We start from the raw sequence: 25,535 nt of genomic DNA on the forward strand, positions 1-25,535 counted from the left end.
AAAATAGCAACAATATAATTTATTCTTTAATAAAATCAATTTACGCTTATTTAAACCCATTTATGCTAATCAAAACATAAAAAACCCCTCTTGATTGACATTTTCCCAAATAAATTAATAGAAAATGTAGTTTTTTAGCCGCTCAGTGTATGAATATTAGGCTTGGGCAGCATGAAAAGAACATGCTAGCGAAATGATTCCGTAATGAAGGTATGCAAATATATGAATATGCACGATGATGGGCCCACCTGGATGCTATCTTGCCACCCAACTGGGACAAATTAAATATACATTACACCCGCCGCAAGTAAACATATCGCTACCACCGATGGCTGAACAAATGAAACGAAAATCTATAAATAAATATTTATGCTGGGCTCCTGTTTTACCTTTTTTATATATACATATATAATATATATATAGAGAGAGTGAATTTGATTTGCCATGCACCGGGATGTGATGCAGCAGGAGCCTTTATTTGATTACGAAAATGGAGAAGCAACATCGCTTAATTCACTTAGCATATATGCACATTTGCATACATATCATCTGCCATGAGTGATTCTAATTTGAATTGCCTGTTTCACAGTTCACTTGGCAATAATTCAATCTACTGTGCATCCGCACATACATAGTACGAAGGCGTACTGTGCCTCTCTATAACCTCCCTCTGTGTATGCACATAATTACAGCTGCTTCAGTTTCAGTCCCATTCCCAGCAGGATACACATGTACTGGCACAAGGATGCGAAGCTCTAACTGCGTTTCTACCACAATTTAATTGTTCACACCGTGTTGGCCAACTCACTCACGTGATTAGCCGTTTCCAGGCGAATCAATAAAGTGCCAGAGCAAGTTAGTTCACTTGGAAAAAATCAAAGTAAGAAATACTTAAAAACTACATATTTAGGAGGGGTATCAATATAACAAACTCCCATTAAAATTATAATTTAATTCTAATTTCTAGAAGGAAATTAAAATTAGAAAATTGGTAATATTTTAAGCCCACAGTGTACCTGTATTAAACCTCCACTCAATCACATCAACCGGCTACCTTTTTCGATTTGCATATGCAAATTAGGTGTTTTGCTAATAAAAAATGTGGGGCACGTACCACTCCCGCTGGCAGATTTCAATACACACACCGCTCTTCCTCTCTCGGGGGTGTAATTACACATTTGGGGAGAGGGGATATACTCACCTTGGGTGTGGAGACGGCATGGGCTCCATCGTAGACCAGCAGGTGATCGTTGCAATCAAGCTGCAGCATGTCGAAGCGCAGCATGAAGCGTTGCAACACCGAGTGGGTTTGGAAGGTGATGATGCAGTCCAGGTTGCGTTCATTCTGAGACCAGAGAACGGCGCCATCGATCTTACGATACAACTGCTGCAGGAAGTGATTCTTGCACAGGGATTGCATGTAATCTGAAAAGAAGGAGAAGGTATATGAGGATTAGTTTAATTCTTAAAATAACAATAATTCCTGCCTATTTATCATATCCATTAAGAGAGTTAGGTGAATACTACCTTGATGTCCTAATATTATTACCTCACATATTATATAGCCTTCTTTTGTGACATATCTTTGCTTCTGTTAAAAGAGCAATACCTTTGGCATACTTGGCACTCTGTGAAATAAACTCTTATCTTTATACTTTATTTTAATATTTCCATAACCCAGATATGCCGTAAACTCAACAGTTCTGAAATTCGCACACCACAGGACCTACAGTCCTCCCACAGGACTCTTCCCTCCTCCTCCGCCCAGGCCATCACACGTCTGCGGACGTCTCCGCTGGCAACTTCCTTTGGCTTAATGGCGTTGCGGCGTCTCGTGCGCTGCGCCGGAAAATGTGCACTTAAATTTTAATGGAAGGATGAAAAATTCATTTACGCTTCGCTTCGCGTATTACTTGCACATGTTCCCGGGCTCACTAGTTGCGTTTATTATGCCCATCCTTGCTCCTTGCAGAGTGCAGTTTGGCAACTGGCAAACTGAATGCGGTGAATTTGCATAATACCTGATCTCAAATTCAACGCACAACGTTAATACCTAATCTACACGCAGGCTGAGCCATGAAATAAGCTCTCTAAATTGAAAAAATAATGGTAAATGGGTTGGGGAGAGAGAAACTATAACCTTCCAGATGTATTTGGATTTATTTACTTACTTTCTACTTGCTTAGAGGTTTGTTTAATATAAATTTAATTAATTTCTTTGTGAAAATATGAAAATAAATTAAATAAATTATAGTTAGCCCTATCCTTTTAAAATAATTCATTTAAAAATAAAAGATAGATGATTTTTATACCATCATTTGATAAAACTATCCACGTTGAGCTCTCCTCCCCCTAGTGATAAGTTTTTAATTGTTCCAAAGGACAGCTTCCGCTGGGAACTTTGAATATTTGCCCGGCTCAATCAAAAGGACCTCAACGGGCAGGAAGTCAGTCGATGCCAGCTGCAGACAGGCGGCAATGCGAAAATAATATCGCATTATTTAAGCAACTTTTAATTAGTTTGATGGCGCAAACTATGGCGCTTAAGTGCCAAATGCATTAACACGAAACGAGAGCCATTTCCAGGAGCTGCTGGACATAGCGGCACATGCAAATGGAGCCTCGCTCTCCCTCTTCCTCTCCGTCTCCTTCTAGGACACACCATTAAAGCAAACGCAGGACAACGGGCGGGTTTTTTAATGAAACACAATAATGTGAGGGAACTGAGACGGGTGGGTTTTAAATGGGACACATCTCCTACCCTCTAAGCTTACGTGCGCCTGATTTCAGGCAATTTCCTGCCTAGCAACCGCTTCCGCTCCTGCCACCGCCGCACTAATTCAATTTCGCCCTCCAATAAAACGCACACGAAAAGATGACGCCGCATCCTGGCGAGCTGCGAAGGAGGCGGAGGTGGAGGCAGCAGGACGCCCAAGGAATTCACTACAAATTCGTTTTACGCCCAGCAGCCGGAGGTGGGAAAGGGAGTCAGAAAAGAGCCATCATGTGAGCTAGGAGCCTGGCTCCCTGCAAATGCCTCATTTTCGGTCACAAATGTTGTGTCGTCGCCGTGGTGCCAACTTCAAAATTGAATTCACAATTTGGATTGAATTGCTGACAGACCCGGGCTGCCCTTTGTTTTAGGTTCAACCGCCTTTTTACACAGCGAACAAATTTATTAAGCAAAAGATATTTAGAGTTTGGAATTATAAAGAAATTCGACCTAAGAACTGTTCTTGGAAATAGTTATAAATTGATCAGAGATACATCCAATAATGTAATTGTTAATCATTTTGGACACGTTATATATTTGGAAATATATAACAATGAACTCATCACCTTTTCCCAAGTGTATTAGCCCCGGAAAAAAAAGGTTTCCCCAACTCTGCCTCTGCCTTACTAGGTAGACAGTTTTTCCTGCTTTATATGTAATTGGCAATTTCGTTACACATTTCGCTTTGATCTCCGGCAAAGTAAATAGCTGAGTGTAGCAAAGAGCTCGTTCTGGGCGTAAAAGGGAAAGGTGGTACAAGGGAAGGGGGCGTGGCTCCGGGCCCCTCCTCCCTATCATGCCACCTGCACAAATTGGCCGCAAGCCACTTGGTGAGTAATTTTCCGTGGCCTTTTAGGCAGTGGAAAATTTTTGGAGCAGCTATTCCTGTTGGGCTTCTGTGCTTTTGGCCCCCCCAAAAAACATTCTAGTGAGTAAACATTGAAACCAGGCCGGGGGAAGAATATTTCACGAGTCATGACCTTAACGAGGGCTTAACAGATTAGCGTTAAGTAATGTTTCATAACCATAATATCCACAAAATATGGTTTGGCTAATAGTTTTTACATTAGGCCATTAAAGGGCATGTAGAACTATATATGTTTCACTCAAGCCAAATTATTCAGACTATTTTGCTCACATTTTCTATTGATTTAAAACTGTATTTTTCCTTAAATTTTCTAGAGAAATAAATATAATATTTCAATATGCATATGTATGAAAAGTTATGTCATCAGAGCTGTTTGGAGGTGTTCCCATTGTCCTGATAAATTCACTTGCAGCTGGTACTGCTTGAATAATTTCACTCAGCTGGCACTGGAACATCGACAGCGACAAATGGAGGAGCTCAGCTCAGCGAGTCGCAGATCCATGTGCATTTGGATCCGTATCTATATCTGCATCCCATATGGTGGAGAATGGAGCACGGGGCACGGGAAATGTGAGAAATAGAAATAGAGTTTCTGCACAATTTGCCACAGACACACGAGGGATGAGCAGGATACTCCCACCCACCCATCTGGGGACCAAGGAAAATGAACCGTCAGAGACAATTGTAAAATATCAATTACGTTGTGGAGTGAAAATGGAGAGCAAAGTGCTCGGTTGCCGCTTCCGTTATCATTGGCTCCTAGGCGGCCAGAAATCCCTCAATCATTTCTGGACAGGATTGTGGGTAGTGGAGCGGAGTTGCCAGTGTTTACCCCCCATGTACGTATCGGGATTATCATGCATCTGCGCTGAGCCCCCCGAGGGAAGCAGAGATATGCCGAGTTGGGACAGGGGTTGGAGACTTTTATGGAGAGAAGTAGAATTTGGACTGGGATTGAAGGGGGAAGAGATGGGAGAGCGAAGGACCAGGGCCAGGACGAGGACGAGGACTGCCTTCGGGCTGTCGGGTCTTCTGTGTGAAGTGAAAGACAAACGAAAGCCGCCGCGCAGGACGTTGAAGCCCATGCGACAGTCATGGCAGCCCTGGGATGGAGTCCCTTCCCATCCGACAGATACATTTTCTATAAATTAAGGCATTTCTGACACAAATGTCGGCAGCGGCAGGGAAAACAATTCCATTTGCAATGGTGGGCGGCATCGCGGATCCCAGCCAGTTGAAATTGCAACATGCTTCAAGTTCAGCTTCTCATCGGTTTATGTGCCAACCCACATGCACTCAACGAAAATATGTTTAAATATCTCAATAGGTATTTATTTTTAAAGTGAACATTATAAATAATTTAGTTTATAAATTATAAATCCAATTCTACCAGCAGTTCCTATGTGAAAAAGACTTTCAGTATCTTATAGTAAATAGAGAATTTATATGAAGTTCACCTAGCTCATGACTATCTCTATAAAATGTTGATTTCCAAAAGGAAATCTACTATATAATATTTTCCCTTATATTCCCTTTTACTTTCAGTGAACTCTCCAGGATATATCCACACATAAGCATGTTTATCTTCAATTTGTTTATGCACTCGCAGGGAGTAAAGGACGAAGGAGCTGCGAAGATAGAAACCAAATGGACGGGCAATAGGAAGGGGAGAAAGACAGCCAGTGGGATGAGGAGGAGTCCTGGGAGCAGGACAGCCACTCAGGCCTGGAATGAATACTCGGACCAGGGCTTAGTTTTGATGGCAGGGCAGCAAAAACACAGGAAAACGACATTTTCGAAATTAGGGATAATGCTCGGATTAAAGCCAGAGAGCGGCCCACATCAAAAGGGAGAAAGAAATCCTCAATCTGGCCGACGTGTTCATGAAAATATTAAGTCCGACACACACACAGAGAGAGGCTCTCGGTCTCATCTGCCACTCGAAAGCCAATTTTTCAGTTAATGGCTGGGATTATTCGGTGGCAATGTCATTTAGCTAAGGCTGAGCCAATGCCACTGCCACTGCCAAAAGGATTAAAATTGGCATAATTAATTTCAGGGCTTTGTTACCCGCGTTATTAATCGACTAATAATGCCACCAAAGCTTCATCCAAGGAGCTGGGAATCACTTTATGTTGCCATTCAAGTAACTGCCAGTCCTTAGACTTATCTTGATGGTAGAAATCCACCCACCATCGCTTGCGGGGGCAACTTGGCAAAAGAGTCTCCTCCAAAATGTCCAAGTTGTGGATCGTCATCATAACTTGCGGCACTCGGCAATCGCATTGGTAATGGCCACTGTCCTCGCCGGAGGAGGTGGAGGAGCTGAAGGAGAAGAGGCCATTCTGCCGCTTAATACTTCCGCTGCCGGATGTGTTTGGTGGTCCTAAATGCGTTTTGGCCCAACAACTCGCAAGTGCAGTTTTTTCTTCATTCCGGAGATGCCTTCGTGGACATTGAATGTCTTCTTTTTATGCCCGGTGGAAAATTATGTTTACCCTGCTGCTCTAACTTTGTCCTCATCCTCTTGGGTTGCCTTCAATTTTCTTGGGACACACACATACCATGGACCAACGACCTTGGCAAATAAAGGACTCTCTGAGCTGCACAGAAAGAAACTTTATACTCTAGTATAAAACTATTAAATGTATTATTTATTGTATTCTAAATAAATCACTTCCAAATATATTTGTATTTAATATCCAGTTGAATTATTACTATTTTCAACTATCTAGTGTATCCTTGAATCCTTTAATCTTTGCCAGTTCCGGCAGCTTTAGGGTATCAACTGGACAAGTATTACTACTAAAAGCAAATGGAAGCTGAGACTGCAAGTTGACACAGGTAAGCAAGTGAGTCACCTCTCCCAAAGGATATTCCCGAGGATAATCATCGAGTATTGCAAATATGAAAACAAATACAATATTGCAAGTGCAAACGATGACTCAGAGAGAGGTTTCTATTTGACAATTTTAACCTGACAGCAAGGCTGTGATTAGAGAAAGTTCGAATTGCTTTGGCAAATGTTTATTTTAGAAGAACTTTTAAAAAAGCAGAAGAAAAATGTGAGGCAGTTTCATATTTATTGAGTGTAGAGTGGGTAAGTCAATAACAACACTTTTTGCTTTCAAAGAAATCTAAGTAATTGTATTTATATACATAAAATCTAGGATAGATTTGGCAAACAGTTTAGATAACAAATGCCACTTGTTATCCTTTATTTTACTAGTTTATTTTTAGTTATCCTTTGAACAAACTATGTAGATATTTTTAATAAATTTAATTAAAGACAATTTCTTTGCTAGACATGTTTACCTTGCAAGGACAGGGACCCCAAAAACAATCCCTAGTTAATCGAGGCTCCTCATTTAATTAGCCCTCACTTAGAGTTTTGGACCCTGAACCCAGCCAGCAGGCTAATGCCCATTTAAGGGCTTATACTTAGCATTTCCTGCAGCGGACCCAGAAGGACCCCAACCCAGACATTGGGATGCAAATTTAATGTAAATATTTTAAACTAATTTTCAGTGATTATGCAAAACCGCAAATAAATCTGCAGCAATGGAATAACCGAGTAACCGGCACATCCGAGGATGCCACAAGGAGCAGGAGCGGGCACAATGCTACAACGGTAGCGAAACCACAACAGGGGCAAGCTTAGTGCGTGCCCCAAAGCACGAGCACGAGGATTGGAATTGGAGGAAAGTTTGGTTCTTGGTGGGTGGGATGTGTTGCGGAGGAGCTGGGGAACTGCGGATTGGGGGTCAGAGTTGTTGGTTTGCTGCTCTCGGCGATGTGGCAAAAACTTTAGCCTGAAATCTGGTTGGTTTTCGATCATCCCCGCCCGGTTCACAGTTTTCCTTTTGCTCCTGCTCCTGCTCCTGCTCCTGCTCCGGATGTGCCCGGCAACTTGGTTGCAACAAAATAATTTCGCTGGCTCGTTTGTCAAACTAATGGCAGGAATTTGAGCAATTTAAGCAACAAAGGTTAAACAATGAATTTCCTGGGCTCCGATATTGAATTTTACTGGCCCCGGAGTGACCTCCGGCGTTCGTGTGATGTCAACGCCCCCACAAAGCAATGCACTGAGGAAAAGCAAATAGGGAAACATATTTTGAAAAGATTTGCCAGAGGTAGATGTGTAACTCTAGTACTTGTTAATAAAGTCATTACTTTTATAGTAATAGTAAAAGATGTTTAGTAGCATAAATCCTGATTTTATAAAATTCCTTTCAGTGCATTATCCCACGACCTATGCTCCTTATAGTTGACTAAGCCGAAGCTGCTGGCTCCGACAGCTGCTGCCGGACTCACACGCTCCATTAGCGGCACACAAAATTCGATGGCATCTTCGAGGAGCTGCGATGGCCACAAGGATTCACAGATGATGCCCCTGGACTTTTGTCGCTGTCCTCCTCCGGCTGCCTCTTCTTCTGCATTAATGAAATAATTGAAGTAAATGCCTTTCGCCTCGACGAGCTCATCCGTCCAAGGCGTTTGCATAATGAGCATAATCTCTGCTCCACCCAGAGTCCCTTAGCTCCTTGCTCCACCGACTGACTGGCCCCGGGATGTCCTTCGACAAGCCATTCACGTGGTTCATCGAGCTCCGTTCGCCGTCGGCGGTTTGTCAAAGTAATTGGGCAATTTGAGTAGAGCAATGGACAGGGGCTTTTAAGTTCCGCGGATATTTATGTCAGGACGCCATTATGACAGGTCGCATTAGCTCGTAATTAGCCAATGATTGTAATTGTCCCACGAAAACTACTTAGCCCCCATCATCAGTCATGATTCAGGAGCCTAGCAGATACATGGGCACTCAATAGTGATTAGGTAAAGTTAGGGAAATACTTGAAATTTCATTATATTCAAAAATAAATAAATTAATCAAGTAATAGAAAAATAACCAAATAATATGTAGGAATAAGGAATTAAATATTGACGAAAAATCACAAATATCCTTATACACCTGCATAGTATTTTAGTTTCATTCAGAAGCTTAAAACGCACTAAAAAAAACTAATCCGACCCTATAAATCATATATTCTCTTGATCAGCATCAACAGGAGAATCAATCTGCTCAAAAATTAAAATTTATGAGAATTTTAAACTATGATTTTTGGAAAAAATTGTCTGTTTTTATACCTTTTTTCAGGTTATTATAATTTTAGTCCGAAACTTATAATGGCATCAACAAACGCAGTAAGCAGATTTGTTAGTGCTATAAAAACCAGCACAGAAAAGCTTTTCGAATCAAAATTAATGCAAATTTGACTTAATTATGATGTTGGGAAAACTTCGATTTTTTAATAAAAATGGTCTGTTTTTATACCTTTTTGCAGAGTATAATTTCAGTCAGAAGATTAAAACGCAGTGAAGGAGTCATTTCCGACCCTATAAATTATATATATTCTTGATCAGCATTAAAAGCGGAGTCGATCTAGCCATGTCCGGTCGAAAAATAAATTTTCGCAATTTTTCCGAAATTTAAAAAAATCATTAAAATTTGCAAAAATTGATAAAAGTTTCAATTTTCTTATATTTTAAATTGAGTATGCAGCTTTGTTAATCTACTAAAAACTAGCATAGAACAGCTTTCCGAATTGAATTTAATGAATTTTTAGCTTAGTTATGCTTGATTTTCGATACCGTGATCCTAGCACTCTGCAAGGGCAAACAAACTTCTATTTCCCAATGTTAATTTACCTTTTGTCTTAATTTTGTAATAACCACTCTATTAATGAAATAATATGATAAAGTTTCATAATTAACTTGCTAATAATATTTAATTACAGCTAATAACTCACAAAAAACCAAACGAATAGCATACATCTCAATTTAGTAACTTTCACCAAACAGTTCTCATCGCCATGAAGATCCTGCAGGATATCCGAGCCATCGCCACGCCCTCGCAGCTCTGCGCCCTGCTGCCTCTCTATTCGGGGGACGATGAGGAGACTTTTCGACTGGGCAGACTTGGCCGTTGGTATGGTCGCCTGATAGCTCTCATCATGCTGATCACCTCGCTCTTCTTTGGCGAGGATGTACTCTTCGCTTCCCGTGAGTACAGACTGGTGGCCAGTGCCCAGGGTGACACAGAGGAGATCAATAGGACGATTGAAACACTCCTATGCATCGGTAGCTACACGATGATGGTCTTGTCCAATGTGCAGAATGCATCACGTCATTGCCGGACCTTGAGGGAGATCGCTAGGATCGATGAGTATCTGGAGGTGAATGGCTTCCGGGAGAACTACAGCTGCCGGAAACTGGGCACTCTGGTGGCCTCAGCAGCGGCGGGAGTCCTGGCGGTGGCCTTCTACTACATACACTTTCGAAGCGGCATCGGTTCCCGGAGGCAGGGCATCCTGCTGCTGGTCTACTTCCTGCAGCTACTCTACTCCACAGTTCTTTCGATATATCTACGCACCATACTCATGAATCTGGCTCTAAGGATTGGCTTTCTCAACCGGAAACTGGATGCCTTTATCCTGCAGGAGGGTGTGTCCAGTGGAGAAAACTGGCGGGAGCTAAGCAATCTCATAGAGGTGCTTTGCAAATTCCGCTACATCACCGAGAACATGAACTCCGTGGCTGGAGTGGCGCTCCTATTCTTCTTCGGCTTTGCCTTTTACACGGTAACGAATCAGAGCTACCTGGCCTTTGCCACCCTGACGTCCAGCTCGACCAGTTCCAGGTTGGAAGTGGCTGACACCATGGGTTTGTCCTGTGCCTGGGTGCTGGCTGAGACCATCACCATGGCAGTGATTTGCAGTGCCTGCGATTGTCTGGCCTCCGAGGCCAATGGCACGGCCCAGATTCTGGCCAGAGTGTATGGGAAGAGCAAACAGTTTCAGAACATTGCCGACAAGTTCCTCACCAAGAGCATCAAGCAGGAGTTGCAGTTTACAGCCTACGGATTCTTTTCCATAGATAACTCTACGCTCTTCAAGATCTTCTCAGCGGTCACCACATATTTGGTTATCCTAATACAGTTCAAGCAGCTGGAGGACTCCAAGGTGGATGAAATTAATCAGGATTAAGAGAAGGACTAAAATTAAATGCTTTTATTATCTCATCTCACTTAAGACTTTATCCCTTCATTCCTATAATAAAATAAAGCTCTTTCTCTGAAAACCAGAAGAACAATTTGATTCTCTGGCTATTTTGGTTAACTTTCTGCCTAGGGTCCTAGGTACCGTACTCCCTTAATTTGTCTGGGAGTTACGTGATAAAAATCAATAGACTGCCGGCAGCTGCAATTTCTTGAATGCCCCTAAGGGAAGAGGTGAATAAGGAGGACCAGGACCCGGAGCCGGAGCCGGAGCAGGAGCAGGTCCTGGCTGGGGCTAGCAAACATTGCAATGCGTAGAGCTCATCAAATCAAATGCTGTCGAGAGTCCTGCGGAGCACGCAGTGGGCGCCAAAGGGCATGCCACGTGCAACTTAAACGCATCATTAAACTTTTGTCACTTTTCAAAGCGGGTGCCACTGCTGGGATGTGGCAACCTCAACCTCAGACCAAGACCAAGGCCACTCGAGCGTGCAGCAAAGATGAAGTGCCAAACTAATGAAGCAACTGTAGAGGAGACGGCAGGCAAAAGGACAATAATAGGAGGACCCCAGTCAGGGCGATAAGATTCTTTTCAAGTTTGCCCTGCCAGTCTCCTGATTCTTTTCCAATAATCAGGCGAATTGTCGCTTGTCAAAATTTTTGAATAGTTAAAAGTTGCAGAATTTATATAATTCAGATAGTTTTTTTTTGCAGAATCACTTTTCTACCTTGGCAGTTCTGAGCTGGAAAGTTGAATCTTGAACAAATTGGTTTAATAAAATTGCTTATCAAGCTTGAAAGTAATTTTTACGATAATTAAATATATAAAGTTTTAATTGAACTCTCTAATAGGTAAGTTTAAGGTGGAATAAATTCTAGTTTTTGCGTTTAAAGATTTGAATTGAAATAGTTTTGTTAATAGATTGAATTTAATGTTCAGATTCTATTTTCAATATTAAATATTATAGAGTAAGCAATGCCTAAATAGTCTGAATTTTATAGTAAAGCTTACAAAAAAGTATGGTTATACTTAGACATGTATTTATTCGATTATTTATTAAAGAATTTATTAAATAATAAGTTTTAAGTTCCTCTTTGTTAAGTCTTTGCTTCTTTTAGTGCCCGATTTAATATTATAAAAGTTTATTTTACAAAAGAAAAGCTTTTATCGAATAGTTTGCCGACCTAGGACTCAATTTGGATGTCCTTTAAGCCAACTTTGCAAGCGTCGCTCACTGCAACAGGGCGCAGTTTAATTACGGGTCGCTCTTCAACTTTTCATTAAGAACTTGTCAAGGAGAGCTCAACTTGTCATGCACCCATCGAATGGCTCCTCAATCCCCGGGACTAGATCTGGACCTGGACCTGGTCCTGGTCCTGTCCTGGCACTGGTCCAGGCAATGGGGGGAAAGGTAAACCCAGATGAGCCCGCTGGATATCCAATGTTTTGGGGCAAAAGCCTGTCGGGGCTTTTGTTTATTTCCCCTTCACAAATTGTTAATTAAATTTTGCGCCGCCCTCGGTCTTATCGGGCCTAGGAGTAACGGAGAGGGCTTAAATATTTTTCGAAAAATCATTTTTCCTTTTATTAATTCCATTTTTGCTGGTGCTGCGAAACAAAGAGCAAAACTTTTTGCATAGTTTTGCTTTGCGAGAGTTTAGCTTCAACGTTAGTTTATTACGCCATTGTTGGCGCTGCTGCGTTTCATTTTTTTTTTTTTGCTGTATTTTGTTGTTGTTTCTTATTATTGTTGTTTACTTATTTCGGTGCTATTGTCTAGGCGCTTCTTGTAATATTTTTCTTTCAGCCTCCAGCCACGCCCAACTGCCCCGCCTTAGCGCGGCAAAGTCTTGGCTTCGCAGGATATAATTTTGCTGCTTTGTTTTGCGGGCGCGTGGATATCCTTGCAACGCCTAAGTGGATCACGCACACACACACACACACAGAGAGAGATACAGGATATGGACGGACATATCCGCCCCACCGAAAGGAAGAACCCAGCCGCCGATACAAAGCCCATCAGGACGACACGAAAGAGGTTTGGGACTCGGTCGGATTTTTACTTGAATAGAATACAATTTTCTGTGCATTTGATTACAAAAGGGATTCATGTGCTTAACTGAAGGCACAATGCCCGGAATGTTCAACTCATTTTATGCCCCTTTTATGGCCCGTTTCTTACACTTTTCTCCTTGGCAGGCTCTCTTTAGGTCCTGTGCAGGATTTGTGGAATTCATCAATGCACAGTACTCAAGGTTTTCGGTGATTTAAATTAAATGAAGGAATGCAGGGGCATAGAAAAAGGTCCTCGAAACTCTAGCAACTAAGTTTCCATTTCTTAAATTAATCAAAGAAATTAATTCAATTTATAAGGTAAATATAGAATGAGTTTCTCAAAATCTAATTTAATTCGGATGATAATTATTAGAGTCTAGCAACATATACTTAGATTTACTTTGATTACCGGGTACCTCACAGTCGAGTTTGTAAACTTTCCTTAATTTAATTACCAAACTTTGGTTTTACAAACAAAAACTACACATATTTCTCTTGATAAATACCAACGAAATGTATTTTTGGCTGTCAATAAATAAGCCAATTAAAAATGGGTCATTCCTGGGCTGGGGAAATATCCCGAATTCCATTTGTCAAACCTAATTCAAGCGCCTGACAGAATGTGTGTTTTCTGTTTCTGTTTTTGCAGAATACATAAATTAAATTTGGGAAAATGCTTCTGTTGGGGTTAGTGGGACACTGACTACACATATGTATTGCATTTATCGAACGATTCGGTATAATAAGCGATTACTTACTCCGACTCTCCAGCAGCAGAGCGGAAATATTGATAAATGATCCGCCCACGTTCGTGGACAATTTCGCAAAACCAATTCGCGTCGAATGAATTCATTGTTCGCTGTCCTCGAAGGGAATCGAAGGAGGAGGACGGAGGAGGGAATGGATGCTGGTGGTGCTAGGGGGAGCTTTTTGGCAGTGACACCGTCGTCGTCGTCCTTGTGTGCCGCGGGATGCCAAACGCATCAATACTCGATTTGGCATCGCTCCTGCCTCGCCCCCTCCAGAGGCCAGAGAGTTGCGAACTACAAATGGAATTTATTATGCGTTGCCTGATTTCTATCCGCTGGCTGCAATTTATCTTCCATAAACATTTATCTGCGCATTTGACTGTGACCTGGTCTGGTCTGGCCTGGCCTGGCCGGTTCTCCAGGGAGCCAGGGATCGCTAAGCAGCTGAGTCATCGTCACTCAGTCAAGATTTATTATTAGGAGGTTAGGGAATTGCAGTCGACAGGGCCACGAGTGAATGGTGTTTGAAAAGGGTATAGAATTAAGTCAAATTCCAAATCTGTTTTATATAACAAATGATGGTCATAATGTAAGCTTGCTTTTTTATTGCAATTGTAGTCAAACACTTGTATGATTCTATAAAAAGAGAAATTAAATGACTATAATATGGTTTTTGGTTTGCCTTTTACTTTAAGAAGATCAAGAGGAATCTGTACTAGAATCAAACTTAATAAAAGGAACTATTATTATTTCACTTGAATATATAAATGAATGAATATATTAACCTGCAGAAAACCCTATAGAAATCCAGACCTTTTAGTAAATCTGTGTCCCGTCTTTGTAGTTTCTCATTTACTCAAAAAGTACTCATTTAGCTTCATTAATTCTAATTCAAAACTTTAAACTATTCAACTCCAATTATGCCACTCACTATTAATCAAAATATGCCAGTCAGGGGCAATCATTTCCGGCAGTTAGAGAAATTTCAGGCTGTGAAAAGAAAGCGAAGCCAGATGATTGCTGCGGCTTGTTACAAATCTCATTTCGTATGCGCAAGGATTTAGGGAAAATTAAAATTTATTGCCCATGGAAAGAAAGTCCTTGCCTCGTCCTCTCAGCCCTTTGGCCTTTGTGAACTGAACCGTCGACGTGGGAAGACCACATCGGGTTCCCAGCTCCAACTTCGTCTCCATTTCCTGCTCCTGCTCCTTTGAAACTCATTCTGAAATATTTGCAAGTGTGTGTGGGAAGGAGGTGGAGGAGTATATGCCGCAGTGGACCAGTTGGTCCCACTGCCTGGCATTCCCTTGAGCCTCAAAGAGCCTGGGAGACCAAGTCCAAATCCATTCATATTTATTCCACACAAAGAGCAAAAGTTTTATGCCACTTCTTTCGTCCCCGTCGACAGTTGTTTTTCTCACAAATTTATTGGCAGGCGGCCATCAGCTTCTGTTTGAGTTGGATTCGTGGAGGGAAAATGAGTAGGGGAGAAGGCAGGATCCAAGTTGGATCCCAGCAACGTGACATATTTTTCAAAATTGTATAATGTTCGCATTATTGCAGGAAATCGCACAATGGCCGATGGAGAGGTGAATTGTGGAGTGAGTCCTTGGGAATGGACGTGGGAGCTGTCAGTGTCCCTTGTCAAAACATACGCATTTTAGCCATTACAAAGGGAAATCCAATAAAATGCTCATACCCATATTCAGCATTAAGTCTACAGATCCAACAGATGAGATCGATAAATTGAAGTATACGAAAATAAATTAAAGATAACTCAATTTTAATACGGCAATGTTTACTTTGGGTTCAATGAAGAGCAGGTTGAGCAGGAGCTTCGAAAGGGTTTCAGGTGTCTTTATCTGTTTTCCTTTTCTAAAGTTTCCTTAGAAACCAACCAACCTATCTCAGGACACGTATTAAGGTGCAGTATTTGGTCCTGCTTCTCTTCCCATCTGTAGTGTAGCAAGTCCTTTGTAAGATATAACTGTGTCTTTGTCATTCTTATTTGATTAGCATTTTTATAGGAGATATTTATAAGAAAGCTCTCCTTAAAATTTCCCACATTGATTATAATAATTATAACCTTAAAAGTAATCATTTTTACATACAAGTTTAGAGCCTCTATCTGGACCATCTTATACAGGTTTCAAGTACCAACAATGCTAATTTCTTATAAACAGAACTACAAGTAATACAACACTTTATCTAACTATGAGCTAATCTCACCAGGAATTTAATTCATTATAATGTTCTTGGTAAACCAAATGAAATAACTAATACTCAGACTAGTTCAAGGGCCAAAACTACATTAACAAGGATATCAATGTGATAAGCCGGAACAGCTAATAAGTGCATACTTAATTTAACTAAATTGGTCTCAATCCAATTACCAAAATGCCGAGTAATAATGCTACACAGAGATACATATGTATATGGCTATATAATTACGAGCAAATATCACACACATATTTGTAAATGGCGGGGCAAACAGGAAATGTGAAAGCAAAGTTCGGTCGCTCTGTGACAGTTGTCGCCAAAGTTGCCACTATGAAGTGCTCGCACACAAAGTAATTATGAAAACCACTTGGTAAGGCTCCCCAAAAAGCCTCACTCACCACTTCCCCCTCTCCACGCAATATGTCCTTGTATATATGTACATATATACATATATTTACTTATGTAAGCAACTGTTTGCAAGTGTTTTGCGAGAATAGAATTTGAGTGAGGCTCGCTCCTGTCGTCGTCCTCGTGCGAGTCATTATAAGTTACGCTAATCAAGTTGAACGTGCGACCGCAGGAGTAAAGGATGCTGGAGCCTGTGGGCGTGCCCGCAAGCCGGATGCCTGGCAGACGACACACCGGAGTGGCTGCCGAAGAAAGGAAATGACAATTCAAATTAAAGACACCAGTCCAGGAACACTAGGACCAGAGAGAGAGAGATATTCCCGGGGCTGGCAGGACCACGCCCATCGCGCTCGCATTGCCACTTAACATGAAATTAATTATGAAACTTTTGTGCAAAATTTTGTTCAACGAGTTGAGAAGTCTTCAATGCGGCTCGACAGCGGAATGAGTGCCGGGTAGAGGCGGCAGTAAAAAAAGGGTTGCCAGGAGGATACTGACGATGAAGGGGAATCCCTGCCGGTAGGCAGGCAGTAAGTATGTGGCCGGTAAAAAAGTTAACGCGCCCCTGCAATGAGCATGGGAAATTAAGTACACGCCACGTGGGCCACAAGTCTGCCGGGGACAGCCCACAAGGGGTGAGGGGAGTGTGTGTGGGGAAAGAGCAGCAAGGAGCAGGGAGCCGCTCCTGCGGCTCGCGTTTGTGTCTGAGTGTGTGTATGACCACAGAGAATAAGGAGCAGTACGACCAAGAGTAGGAGCAGCATAAGGAGCAGCAGCAGCCAGTGCAGCTAAACGTCCGGGCGTCGTCCTTGTCGCCCGGAAATGAGCAAGAAAAATTAAATCAGACACAGTGGTACAGTGCACTATGTGGAATTTGACCCGTTTTCGTGGCCAAAACTCATTTTTCGCAAGTATCCCAATTTGCGTATTTTCAATGATACCATGTTATGAATTGATCAAACTGCTATGTTACATACCCAAAATGTTAACTTAACAGTTCAATGTTAAAATAACAGCTGTTAAAGTCAGCTGTTGCAAGCGAACACCACGGGCTGTCTTATAAGTTGACTTTGCGGTGCAGTTTCAAATTGGCATATCTCTGACATAAAATCATTAAATAACCTAATTCAAACTGAATATTAATTCTTCAGGTTATTACTATGTGTTGATACTAATATGTTGCGTGTTGCGTTCGTATTTTTCTAAAAATTTGTACATTTAGCAAGTGGTGTCCATTTGTCACTTTTGGAAATAAAGTTGAACTTTCCAAAGGGTTTTAAAAAAAGGTTCAAATTGTATCAGCGAGTGTCCATATACATGTTGTAGGTTTGTCAATTCTGAATTCAAAATACATAGGCTCATTGTGCGTTTTTTGCGGTCTTTTGCGTAATTTGAATTATTATGGAGCAACATCTTGGTCAGAAATGCAGAACTGCTAGTAGTTTGGCGTAAGCAAGGGAGGTTCAATTTCTCCGGAAATATATTGTGGAACAATCAAACTCCGCAGAATATAAGATTTTCTTAACCGTTAAAACTGATATCGACGTTATGGAAGACGACAATACATATTTTTTTATAATAATAATGAAATTGATGACAATGATGAAGTTAATAATTAATATGTAGAATAATAAAACCAAAAATAATGATATTCTTAAATAACTTCTACATTTATTATCCGATCTGAACCAAATTTACAGGACACATTTAAAATAAGAAATTCAGCCTGTGTTCCAAAATTGGGGTCTCTAACTTGAAAATTGCTTTAAATATTAAATTTTTTTTCGATTTCAGTGGGCGGAGGGGGGCGTTGACACGCCCACTTTTCTAAAATACCTTCCTATAGTCATAACCATCATTATATAAGAAACCTGCAGTGAAAAATGTTAATAATTTCAAAAATTTTAATTTTGGCCACGAAAACGGGTCAAATTCCACATAGTGCAGTGGTACGAGATGGAAAGTGTTACAACCGGATACAGCAAAGGAAAACGAGGTCTTTTCTTGATATATCACACAAGTTATAATTGCCAATAGGAGCTGTTATATGTAGAAGTAATTAATTTCACTCAACTATTTATATTAAACAAAATATATAGGGAAAATAAGTAGTATATAATCTTGGTATTTGTTCTTGATTATGATAAATTTCAATACCATTTCCCATTTTACTTTCTGTATCTCAAAGGGAGATCTCTGGCCCAAAACCCAGTTGGCATCGACACTCGTCAACCAACGCCATTTCCCTACTTCCTTCCCCCACGCGAAAGGAGGCTGCAATTAGGCTGCGGAGTGGGCTTGAAAGTGCGGCAGGATGCGAAGGAGGTGGAGCTGCGAAGGCAGCCGGAAACGAGCCCAAATAAGTATGCAGCGAACTTTTTCAGCGCCCTCGAGAAGCAAACTTTTGCAGCGACGTCGGACTCCGCCTTCAGTTTTCTGCAAAAGAGACGGCGGCGGCGGCGCCCCCAATTGCTGGCATGTAAGTTGTTTTACTTCAAATTTTAATTATGATTTAATGCTAAAATACGGAAATAATTTGCGGCAACAACTTTCGTCGCCGGAACGCAAACTGCATGAGCATGGCTGGTTGCCAGGAGAGGAACATGGAGGAGGAGCATTGGAGGAGCCGAGCAACGACGCGACGCTCCGCTTGAGTAATTCCATTTCATGGGTCGGCAATTGCGGTCGCTATTCTCCGTTTAGCCATATCGGGGAAACCATATAGGAACGAACGTACCGGGCACAGTTCCGCTTCCCCAACCAGTTTATAATCGGACTATTTCCGACACTACTCGGCTTGTACGGTAAAGATTACTTTCCTGAAGGCATATGGGTCTTAAATATACATTGTATATGTATGTATGTATAAGAGCTTTAACTATTATTTGCATATGCAGGGGGAAAAGGTACTTGCATTAATTAGTAAATAATTTAGCAAGTTTTTAAGGTAGTTTCTAACTATTAACTACCCATCGATGTGCCTTGTCCTATATTAGTTACAATACAGGATACACATAAATACTATATATATAAAGGTCCTGGCACGTGCTTTTTGGTTCACATGTAAATACATTTGTGTGCACGTTGACATTGCATCGTAAAAATGTATTTATTTGTTGTTTATTCGCCACATAAACAATATGCGGAAACTGAATGAATTACCCCATGAGCTTTGTCACACAATGTTATTGCCCGTATATATCTATATATATATATACATATTTATGTATATTCCTATATATTTGCGTGTGTGCTTGGTGTTTATATGTTTATAGTTCAAGCATTTCCATTCGCCTCTTTTTTCTTTTTGTGTTCTTTTTCCATTTGGCAACATTTTAATGCACTTTTATTACATTTTGCTCAAACACAAATTTTTATTGTCAGACGAAGTCTTGGATCGGGAAATCGCAAGGCAACATAAAACTAAGCTGTTGACAGATTTTTATTGTACAAGAAGAGCAAAGTTTATGGAGGGTGGGTGTGCATATATACTCATATAAGTATTTCCTATTATGTCACTGCACGGACATATTTTTATTTAAATAAACAAGATATGTATTGGATAAATCGGTGGGAAGAAGAGATTTGTAAGGCCAACATATTTCAATATTTTATATCAAAAGTTACTAGATTTTTTAAATCCCCTAAATAAGTATCGTTTTTAATTAAACCCAATTAACCAATAACTTTTAAATTGCGTCATATTTCATTATCGAAACCCCATATGATTTTAAGCCCAGAAATAATAATAGTATCTTAATAAAAGTAAAATCAACTGTCTCATAAATTATTTCTCCCTTCGTGGAGGTGTACTCACAGTGTTTACTCTTCTCGGCGGCCACCTGACCCCTTGGTGTCTGGGCCAGAATGGCGAAGAGCATCAACAGCATTAGCAGCCACCGGGGAATGGTCGACCCTGAACTGGGCCTTGAGGCCAGGATCCTTCCTGACCGTTGGACCGGCGCTCCATCATCTTCTGCTCGGCGGGGGGCATGGCAGTGGGCATGAACATTGGAGGGTGCAGGTGAGGTTGAGGGTGAAGGTGAGAATGAGGGGCCATGGTCGTGGGGTGGACCCGGCCCACAGGATGTGGGCATCAACAGCATCTCCTACGCTGCGGCGGCTCAATTTTCGCGGCTTTCGCTGCCGATTTCACTGGCTGCCTAAAAAGATGGCTCTGCTTTTGTTCGCTCTCGCTGATTTCTTGTCGCGTTTGTCATTCTCCGGCAATTAGAAGCTTTCATTTATGAATTTTCTTCCCTTCGCGCCAGCTTTTCCAATTCCACTCTGCAAGGAAAGAAAAAAAATGCATTTAGTTGGAAAAAACTTGAATTTGATGGGTGAAAAAAAAGGCGACCGAGCAATTGGCAACAGCTTGCGGCAACGGATGACAGATAATGGTCGTAGGAATTAATTTTCCGCTGCACTGAATGTTTTTCTATATTAAACTCTAGCTTGCAGGCCATTTATATACGGTTTTTGTGATTTGTTAGCTTCATGAAAAAATATGCAATAAGTGAATGCAGAGAGTATTAATGTTTCAGATTTAGTTTGGTGATAAGAGATACTTTAAGATGAAGCAACATATTTATAAATTATTATATTTATAGTTCTGCAGATTATTATACTTTTAATCAGAATTTTGGAAAACAAAATAAATATATATATATTCTTGATCAGCATAGATCTGTCTGTCTCTCCCTCTCTACGCAAACCAATCTCTGAGTTTTAAAGCCTTAAAAAGGAAACGGCAGCCACTGGTATATAAATCGAAATGAGCCGGATCGAACGACTATATCATATAGCTGATATAGGAACGATCGGAAAATGCCCTCCCACTCTCCCTCTCTCTCTATCGTTAGTTGTTTACGTGTAGCTCAAGAGGTACCTCTTACTCTCTCCCTCTCGCAGCCCAGCCTCTACAGATGCCTCTTTCTCCCTTACTCTCTCGCTCACACTTTCTCGGTTCTCTTGCCTCGCGGACTATAAATAGAGGGTCACTAGCGGCGCGCCGCCCTTAGTCTGTCCGTGGCACCTGCAGTGATAACATCGATTGTGATAGTGGCAGTGATAGTGATTACCTCCGACCCCAAATATATTACCGGACAAATGGATAACCAGGAATGAGATGACGTGGATGTTTACATGAGAAGCCTAATTGGAGTCACCAGGAACATAAATCTACACTGAAAGGAATATGGAATTGATGAAAATGGATAACAGTGTGTCATCTACCGGGGTAAGTCGTAACAATGACAATTATATTATTTATATATGCAGATGCTATTAGAGGGATCAGGTCTAGGTTTAAAATTAGCTCTGCTAGTTAGCTTTCCCTGCATGTTTTAATTATGTTTATTAAAGAATTTCCAAGAAACTTGAGATGGCTTACATTTTATCTATAAAAAAATAAATATTAGTTGTGCTCTGCGCTCAAGATAAAAGACTTGCTTTCAACTTAAATCCCCATAGTATTACCCAATGACTTGAATCAATATTTGAAGAAAAGAACTGCAGATTCATATCTCTACGATAAATCGGAGCAATCAATGCATAAATTTAGCTGTGCAAAAGGGAAGGCAGTTAGCTCTTAAGAGTGCATGCAAAATGAAATATTACGTATACGCAGTGTGGATGGGTTTATCATTGCAGAGCAGGCTATGAATATATTGTCATCCCATGCAGATTGCCATGGATCACGGGGTGGGCGGGGTTTAAAAAAGTAATGAGCCTGAAATGCACTTCCAAGCGGGGCAATAAGGACCCAGAGCTGAAGCTGAAGCTATCGTTGATTTCCAAGCACTGACCATCTGTGCTCCACATTTTGTAAGCCGTCAGAGAGGGGAAAAAAATACAGGAACGCCATGGGGCTTCGAGGCTGCGAGTTTATCACACTTAGAAATCGTGGCCAGCTGCTCCACATAAAGCGAAATAATAATGAGAAATCAGAAGCAGCCTGCAGAAAAAATGCAACACACATACATACATATATCACGGCTAAATACAGCCAAGGAGCGAGTCCTATATATACTGAACCCTATATATATATACTGATATATTGTTGGAAGTGGAACTGGGAGTTCAACTAGGACCCGCAGCCGAATCGGAGAGCATGGCCAGTGACCGTGTCACACACACACATTCCACCCGGTCCCGGCCTGACATTCAGGCAACGTTCCAATTTCGTGTTTAATTAAATCTGATTATAGCTTTTCACTTTGTCCTCTTTTGTGAGGCACTCTTTCTGCTCTTGGCATCATCTCTCCCTACGGGGTGGCTTTATGCATTCCCAGGACACCCCTCAGATGAATTTCATTTTTATAAATTCCTATCCCTAAGGGCAGCGGTGTGTGAGTTCTCCGTAATAACAATAAGCTTTGGGGCATTTGGAACCTTTAAAGGGCAGGCAAAGAACACCCACCTCAAAAGGTGCCCAAGAGCAGGTCTTATCATTATTATTATTATCATTATTATGCTTTATTGGATGTTGATGCTTTGTGACTAAGACAGCTTCAAAATAAAACAAGGCTTGGTATTGAGAAATTTTGATTTTAAAGCAAAGCTTCTAGAAGGACTACTACTTGAATAAAGTAATCTGTTTACTCAATGTTTATAATTACATTTAATCAAAGTACAACGAAGTTATTATCATATATTTTACTATATTTAAACATCTTATAAAATCTATGATAAAAATGTGCCTCTAAAAGACAGCATACAAAATATTGTGGAAGGAAAACTACACTTAATAAACACAGACAGATAGACATATGCAACCCTCAGGATATATTGAGCTACAGCGATTTGCTCTTGAGGAGTAACACATACAGGAATGTACACACGTCTCTGACCTAATATTCACACTTGAAACACAAATCCGCATATAAATGTAGGTGTGTACAAAACATGAACATAGCATACCATACACACACACACAATGGTGTGTGGAAGGATGGGATGGGCCATGTTGTGTATTTCCATGGTTGTTATTTTTTTGTTATTGTCCTGGCCGCCATGGCAACCAATTTTCTGGGCAGTTGAGAAAATCGCTTTCGAAAGGACATTAGAGGATACACGACCAATTTCGTGTGCTTTTTTTCCAGCGAATAGAAATAAAAGTTTACGGTTTGATTGCCCTCTAATTTCCAAATTCGGAAAATACAAATCAAAGCGAATAATTTTGACTTGGCTACCGTTTATTTTTCTTTCTTTCTGGATTTTATATCCATGCAGACGAAATGGCAGGAGCAGGGGAAAAAGCTGAAATGGGGAAGTGGAAAAATGTTAGGAAAATCGGTTGGGTAGAGCTGGGAAGCCGCATAAATTACCAGCACTAGCTTTTCAACACAAAGAAGGCTGGCAACGCAACAAAGGCGGCTTTTGGCCGCTCCATAGAAACATGGCCAACAGTAACGGAGCAGTCACGGGAACAATAACAGTACCACAGTACCAGCGGCAGAAACAACCACTGAAACTATGCCCAAAATGGCCAGCACAACGTAGAAGTGAACAAAACAAAAAAAAATATAACAAAAAATTAGGCGACACACAATTAATGGCCCTGTGGGGTTTCCTTGTCGAATAGATATGGAGGGTTCTATGGGTTTTTTCTTCTGTTGTCTCGCTGCAGTTCCTTTTGCAGCGATCAGGATTGTCAGGATTGTGGTGCCAGAGTATATCCTAATATATTTACTAAATTCTATAGAGTTGTACAATATAAAATGTATATCAGTAGTTGAGTATCTTTAAAGGAAAACAAACCAGGGAAGGGTAACTTCAATTAGAATTATATCCGATGTTATGGAAATCCATATGAGCTATTATTAAACAAAGAATATATAAAAAACAGAAAGTTATTTTGAATGCCATTATGAAAGTGTTCTTAAAGTTGAAAGCTGTCAATTAAATCTTCTGAATAATATTTAACCTTAACTTGTATTCAAATTAAAATTAGTCTTGACCTTTGTTTGGGTTTTTAATAGATATTCAAGAGATATCTACCCTTGGACTACCAACTTAAGAGCTGCCATAAAAGTATTACTCGACAGTTGATGACGGTCAGGAAACATTTTTTCAGGGTCCTTTGAAAGGTCTATCTTTTACCATTTTTTAGTGACTTTACAGAATATGGTTTTCAGATCCAAACATTATAAATATTTATATACTATGTATGACATAAAGTTCAGCTTGCTTCGCACCTGAACCAAACATTTTTTGGCACCGCGTTAAAAGCACACAAAAAGCGACCACTTTGGCTTTCAGTCAATATGGCAGGCAGGGGCACTAACAACAGCAACAAAAAATAAAAAGAACCTTGGTAGTAAGGGCTGTAAAAGCAGTGGCAACAATGGCCAAAAAGGGGGGTGAAAGGAACTCCCTTTGTTGTCCTGCCTGTAATCGTATGGGGAGCATTCACCGACACCTCTCTCGCACACACAATGCAAATGTATTAACTGCAGGACGTTATAAACAAAAGAAATTACGTTATGGCGGCGGAGTGTTTTATGTTTGCAACACTTCGCCAGCGATTGCGAAAGGATTTCGTATTTTTTCTGTATTGTGTTCCGCCACCCGCATGCACAGAAAGAAAATATTGCAAGGTGTTGAATAATAAAAATTAACTCGGAATACTATTAATTTAAAAGGGGTTTCATTTCTTGATTGAACAAAATGTTTGCAATGCAAACTTAACATATATTCATTAGAGTTAATTTAGGAATTTAAAAGAGATATGGTTAACAAGAAAGGAAACTTTGGAAAACCCTTGCAGTTTGCAATTAATTTATAGTTCATAATATTATTATTTTAAATAATCATACATGAATTAATAAATTAATCACTTTTTCCCCACTGTGTACGTATGTTTGCCATCCACTTTGCACCATCCAAACCGTCCAAACCGTCCTTGTCCGCCAATGTCCGTTTGTCCGTCGGTCCGTCTCTGTCCGTGTTCGTGTCCGCCGGTCTCCGTTCATGTCTGACTCACGTCTGCACGGGGCATGTCTATTTGTCTGCTGAAAACGGAACTGAGCTGCCAACAGCAAGTGCAATAACAACACCAACAATAACAGAAGCCGAAACACGTCACTGTGGGAGTGCATTGGGGCACCACGGCGGATGAGTAATTCTCAGGAGCAAGAAGAGTGAGAAGAAGCAAAAATGGCGGCATTGTTTTGGCCATCGCTTTCGCTTAGCTCTTTTGTGCCATCGACATGTTTGCATGTATTTTTTGAAGTCATTTTCTGCGGCATTAAGTCCTTTTTGTGGGCTCCCAGCCGCCCCCTACATAAGACAGTGTTGTTTGCTCATTGGAATATCATTTTTCAATAGCCAAGAAAGCTTTTAACAGTCGTTGCATTTTGGGCTTAAGATAATGTTGCTATATCCTATTTCCCATTATGTTATTA

General features: G+C 40.8%; 2 protein-coding genes across 4 annotated transcripts in view; one reads left to right on the plus strand and one right to left on the minus strand.

Moving 5' to 3' along the window:
- loaf (low-density lipoprotein receptor domain containing lost and found) overlaps positions 1 to 25,535 on the minus strand; it is a 37,395-nt gene that overhangs the window by 8,972 nt on the left and 2,888 nt on the right. For 2 of the 3 annotated variants that reach the window (XM_020946234.2, XM_086837976.1), the window contains exons 2-3: positions 19,946 to 20,415; positions 1,202 to 1,425 (exon numbers count right to left, since the gene is read on the minus strand). In XM_020946234.2, the coding sequence (XP_020801893.2) occupies positions 1,202 to 1,425; positions 19,946 to 20,234 (513 nt within the window). In that variant the 5' untranslated portion in view covers positions 20,235 to 20,415. Of the gene's footprint in view, positions 1 to 1,201; positions 1,426 to 19,945; positions 20,416 to 21,935; positions 22,085 to 25,535 lie in introns of those variants that run through there. The other variant, XM_086837986.1, reaches the window with a different exon arrangement.
- On the plus strand, positions 5,613 to 12,698 carry Gr68a (Gustatory receptor 68a). The gene has a single exon (XM_086837971.1). The coding sequence runs from the start codon at positions 9,512 to 9,514 to the stop codon at positions 10,682 to 10,684; it is 1,173 nt and encodes a 390-aa protein (XP_086694097.1). The 5' UTR covers positions 5,613 to 9,511; the 3' UTR covers positions 10,685 to 12,698.

This window comes from Drosophila serrata, unplaced genomic scaffold (assembly GCF_035046125.1).
Source record: "Drosophila serrata isolate PLE 108 unplaced genomic scaffold, ASM3504612v1 contig_66, whole genome shotgun sequence".
Classification (NCBI taxonomy): domain Eukaryota; kingdom Metazoa; phylum Arthropoda; class Insecta; order Diptera; family Drosophilidae; genus Drosophila; species Drosophila serrata.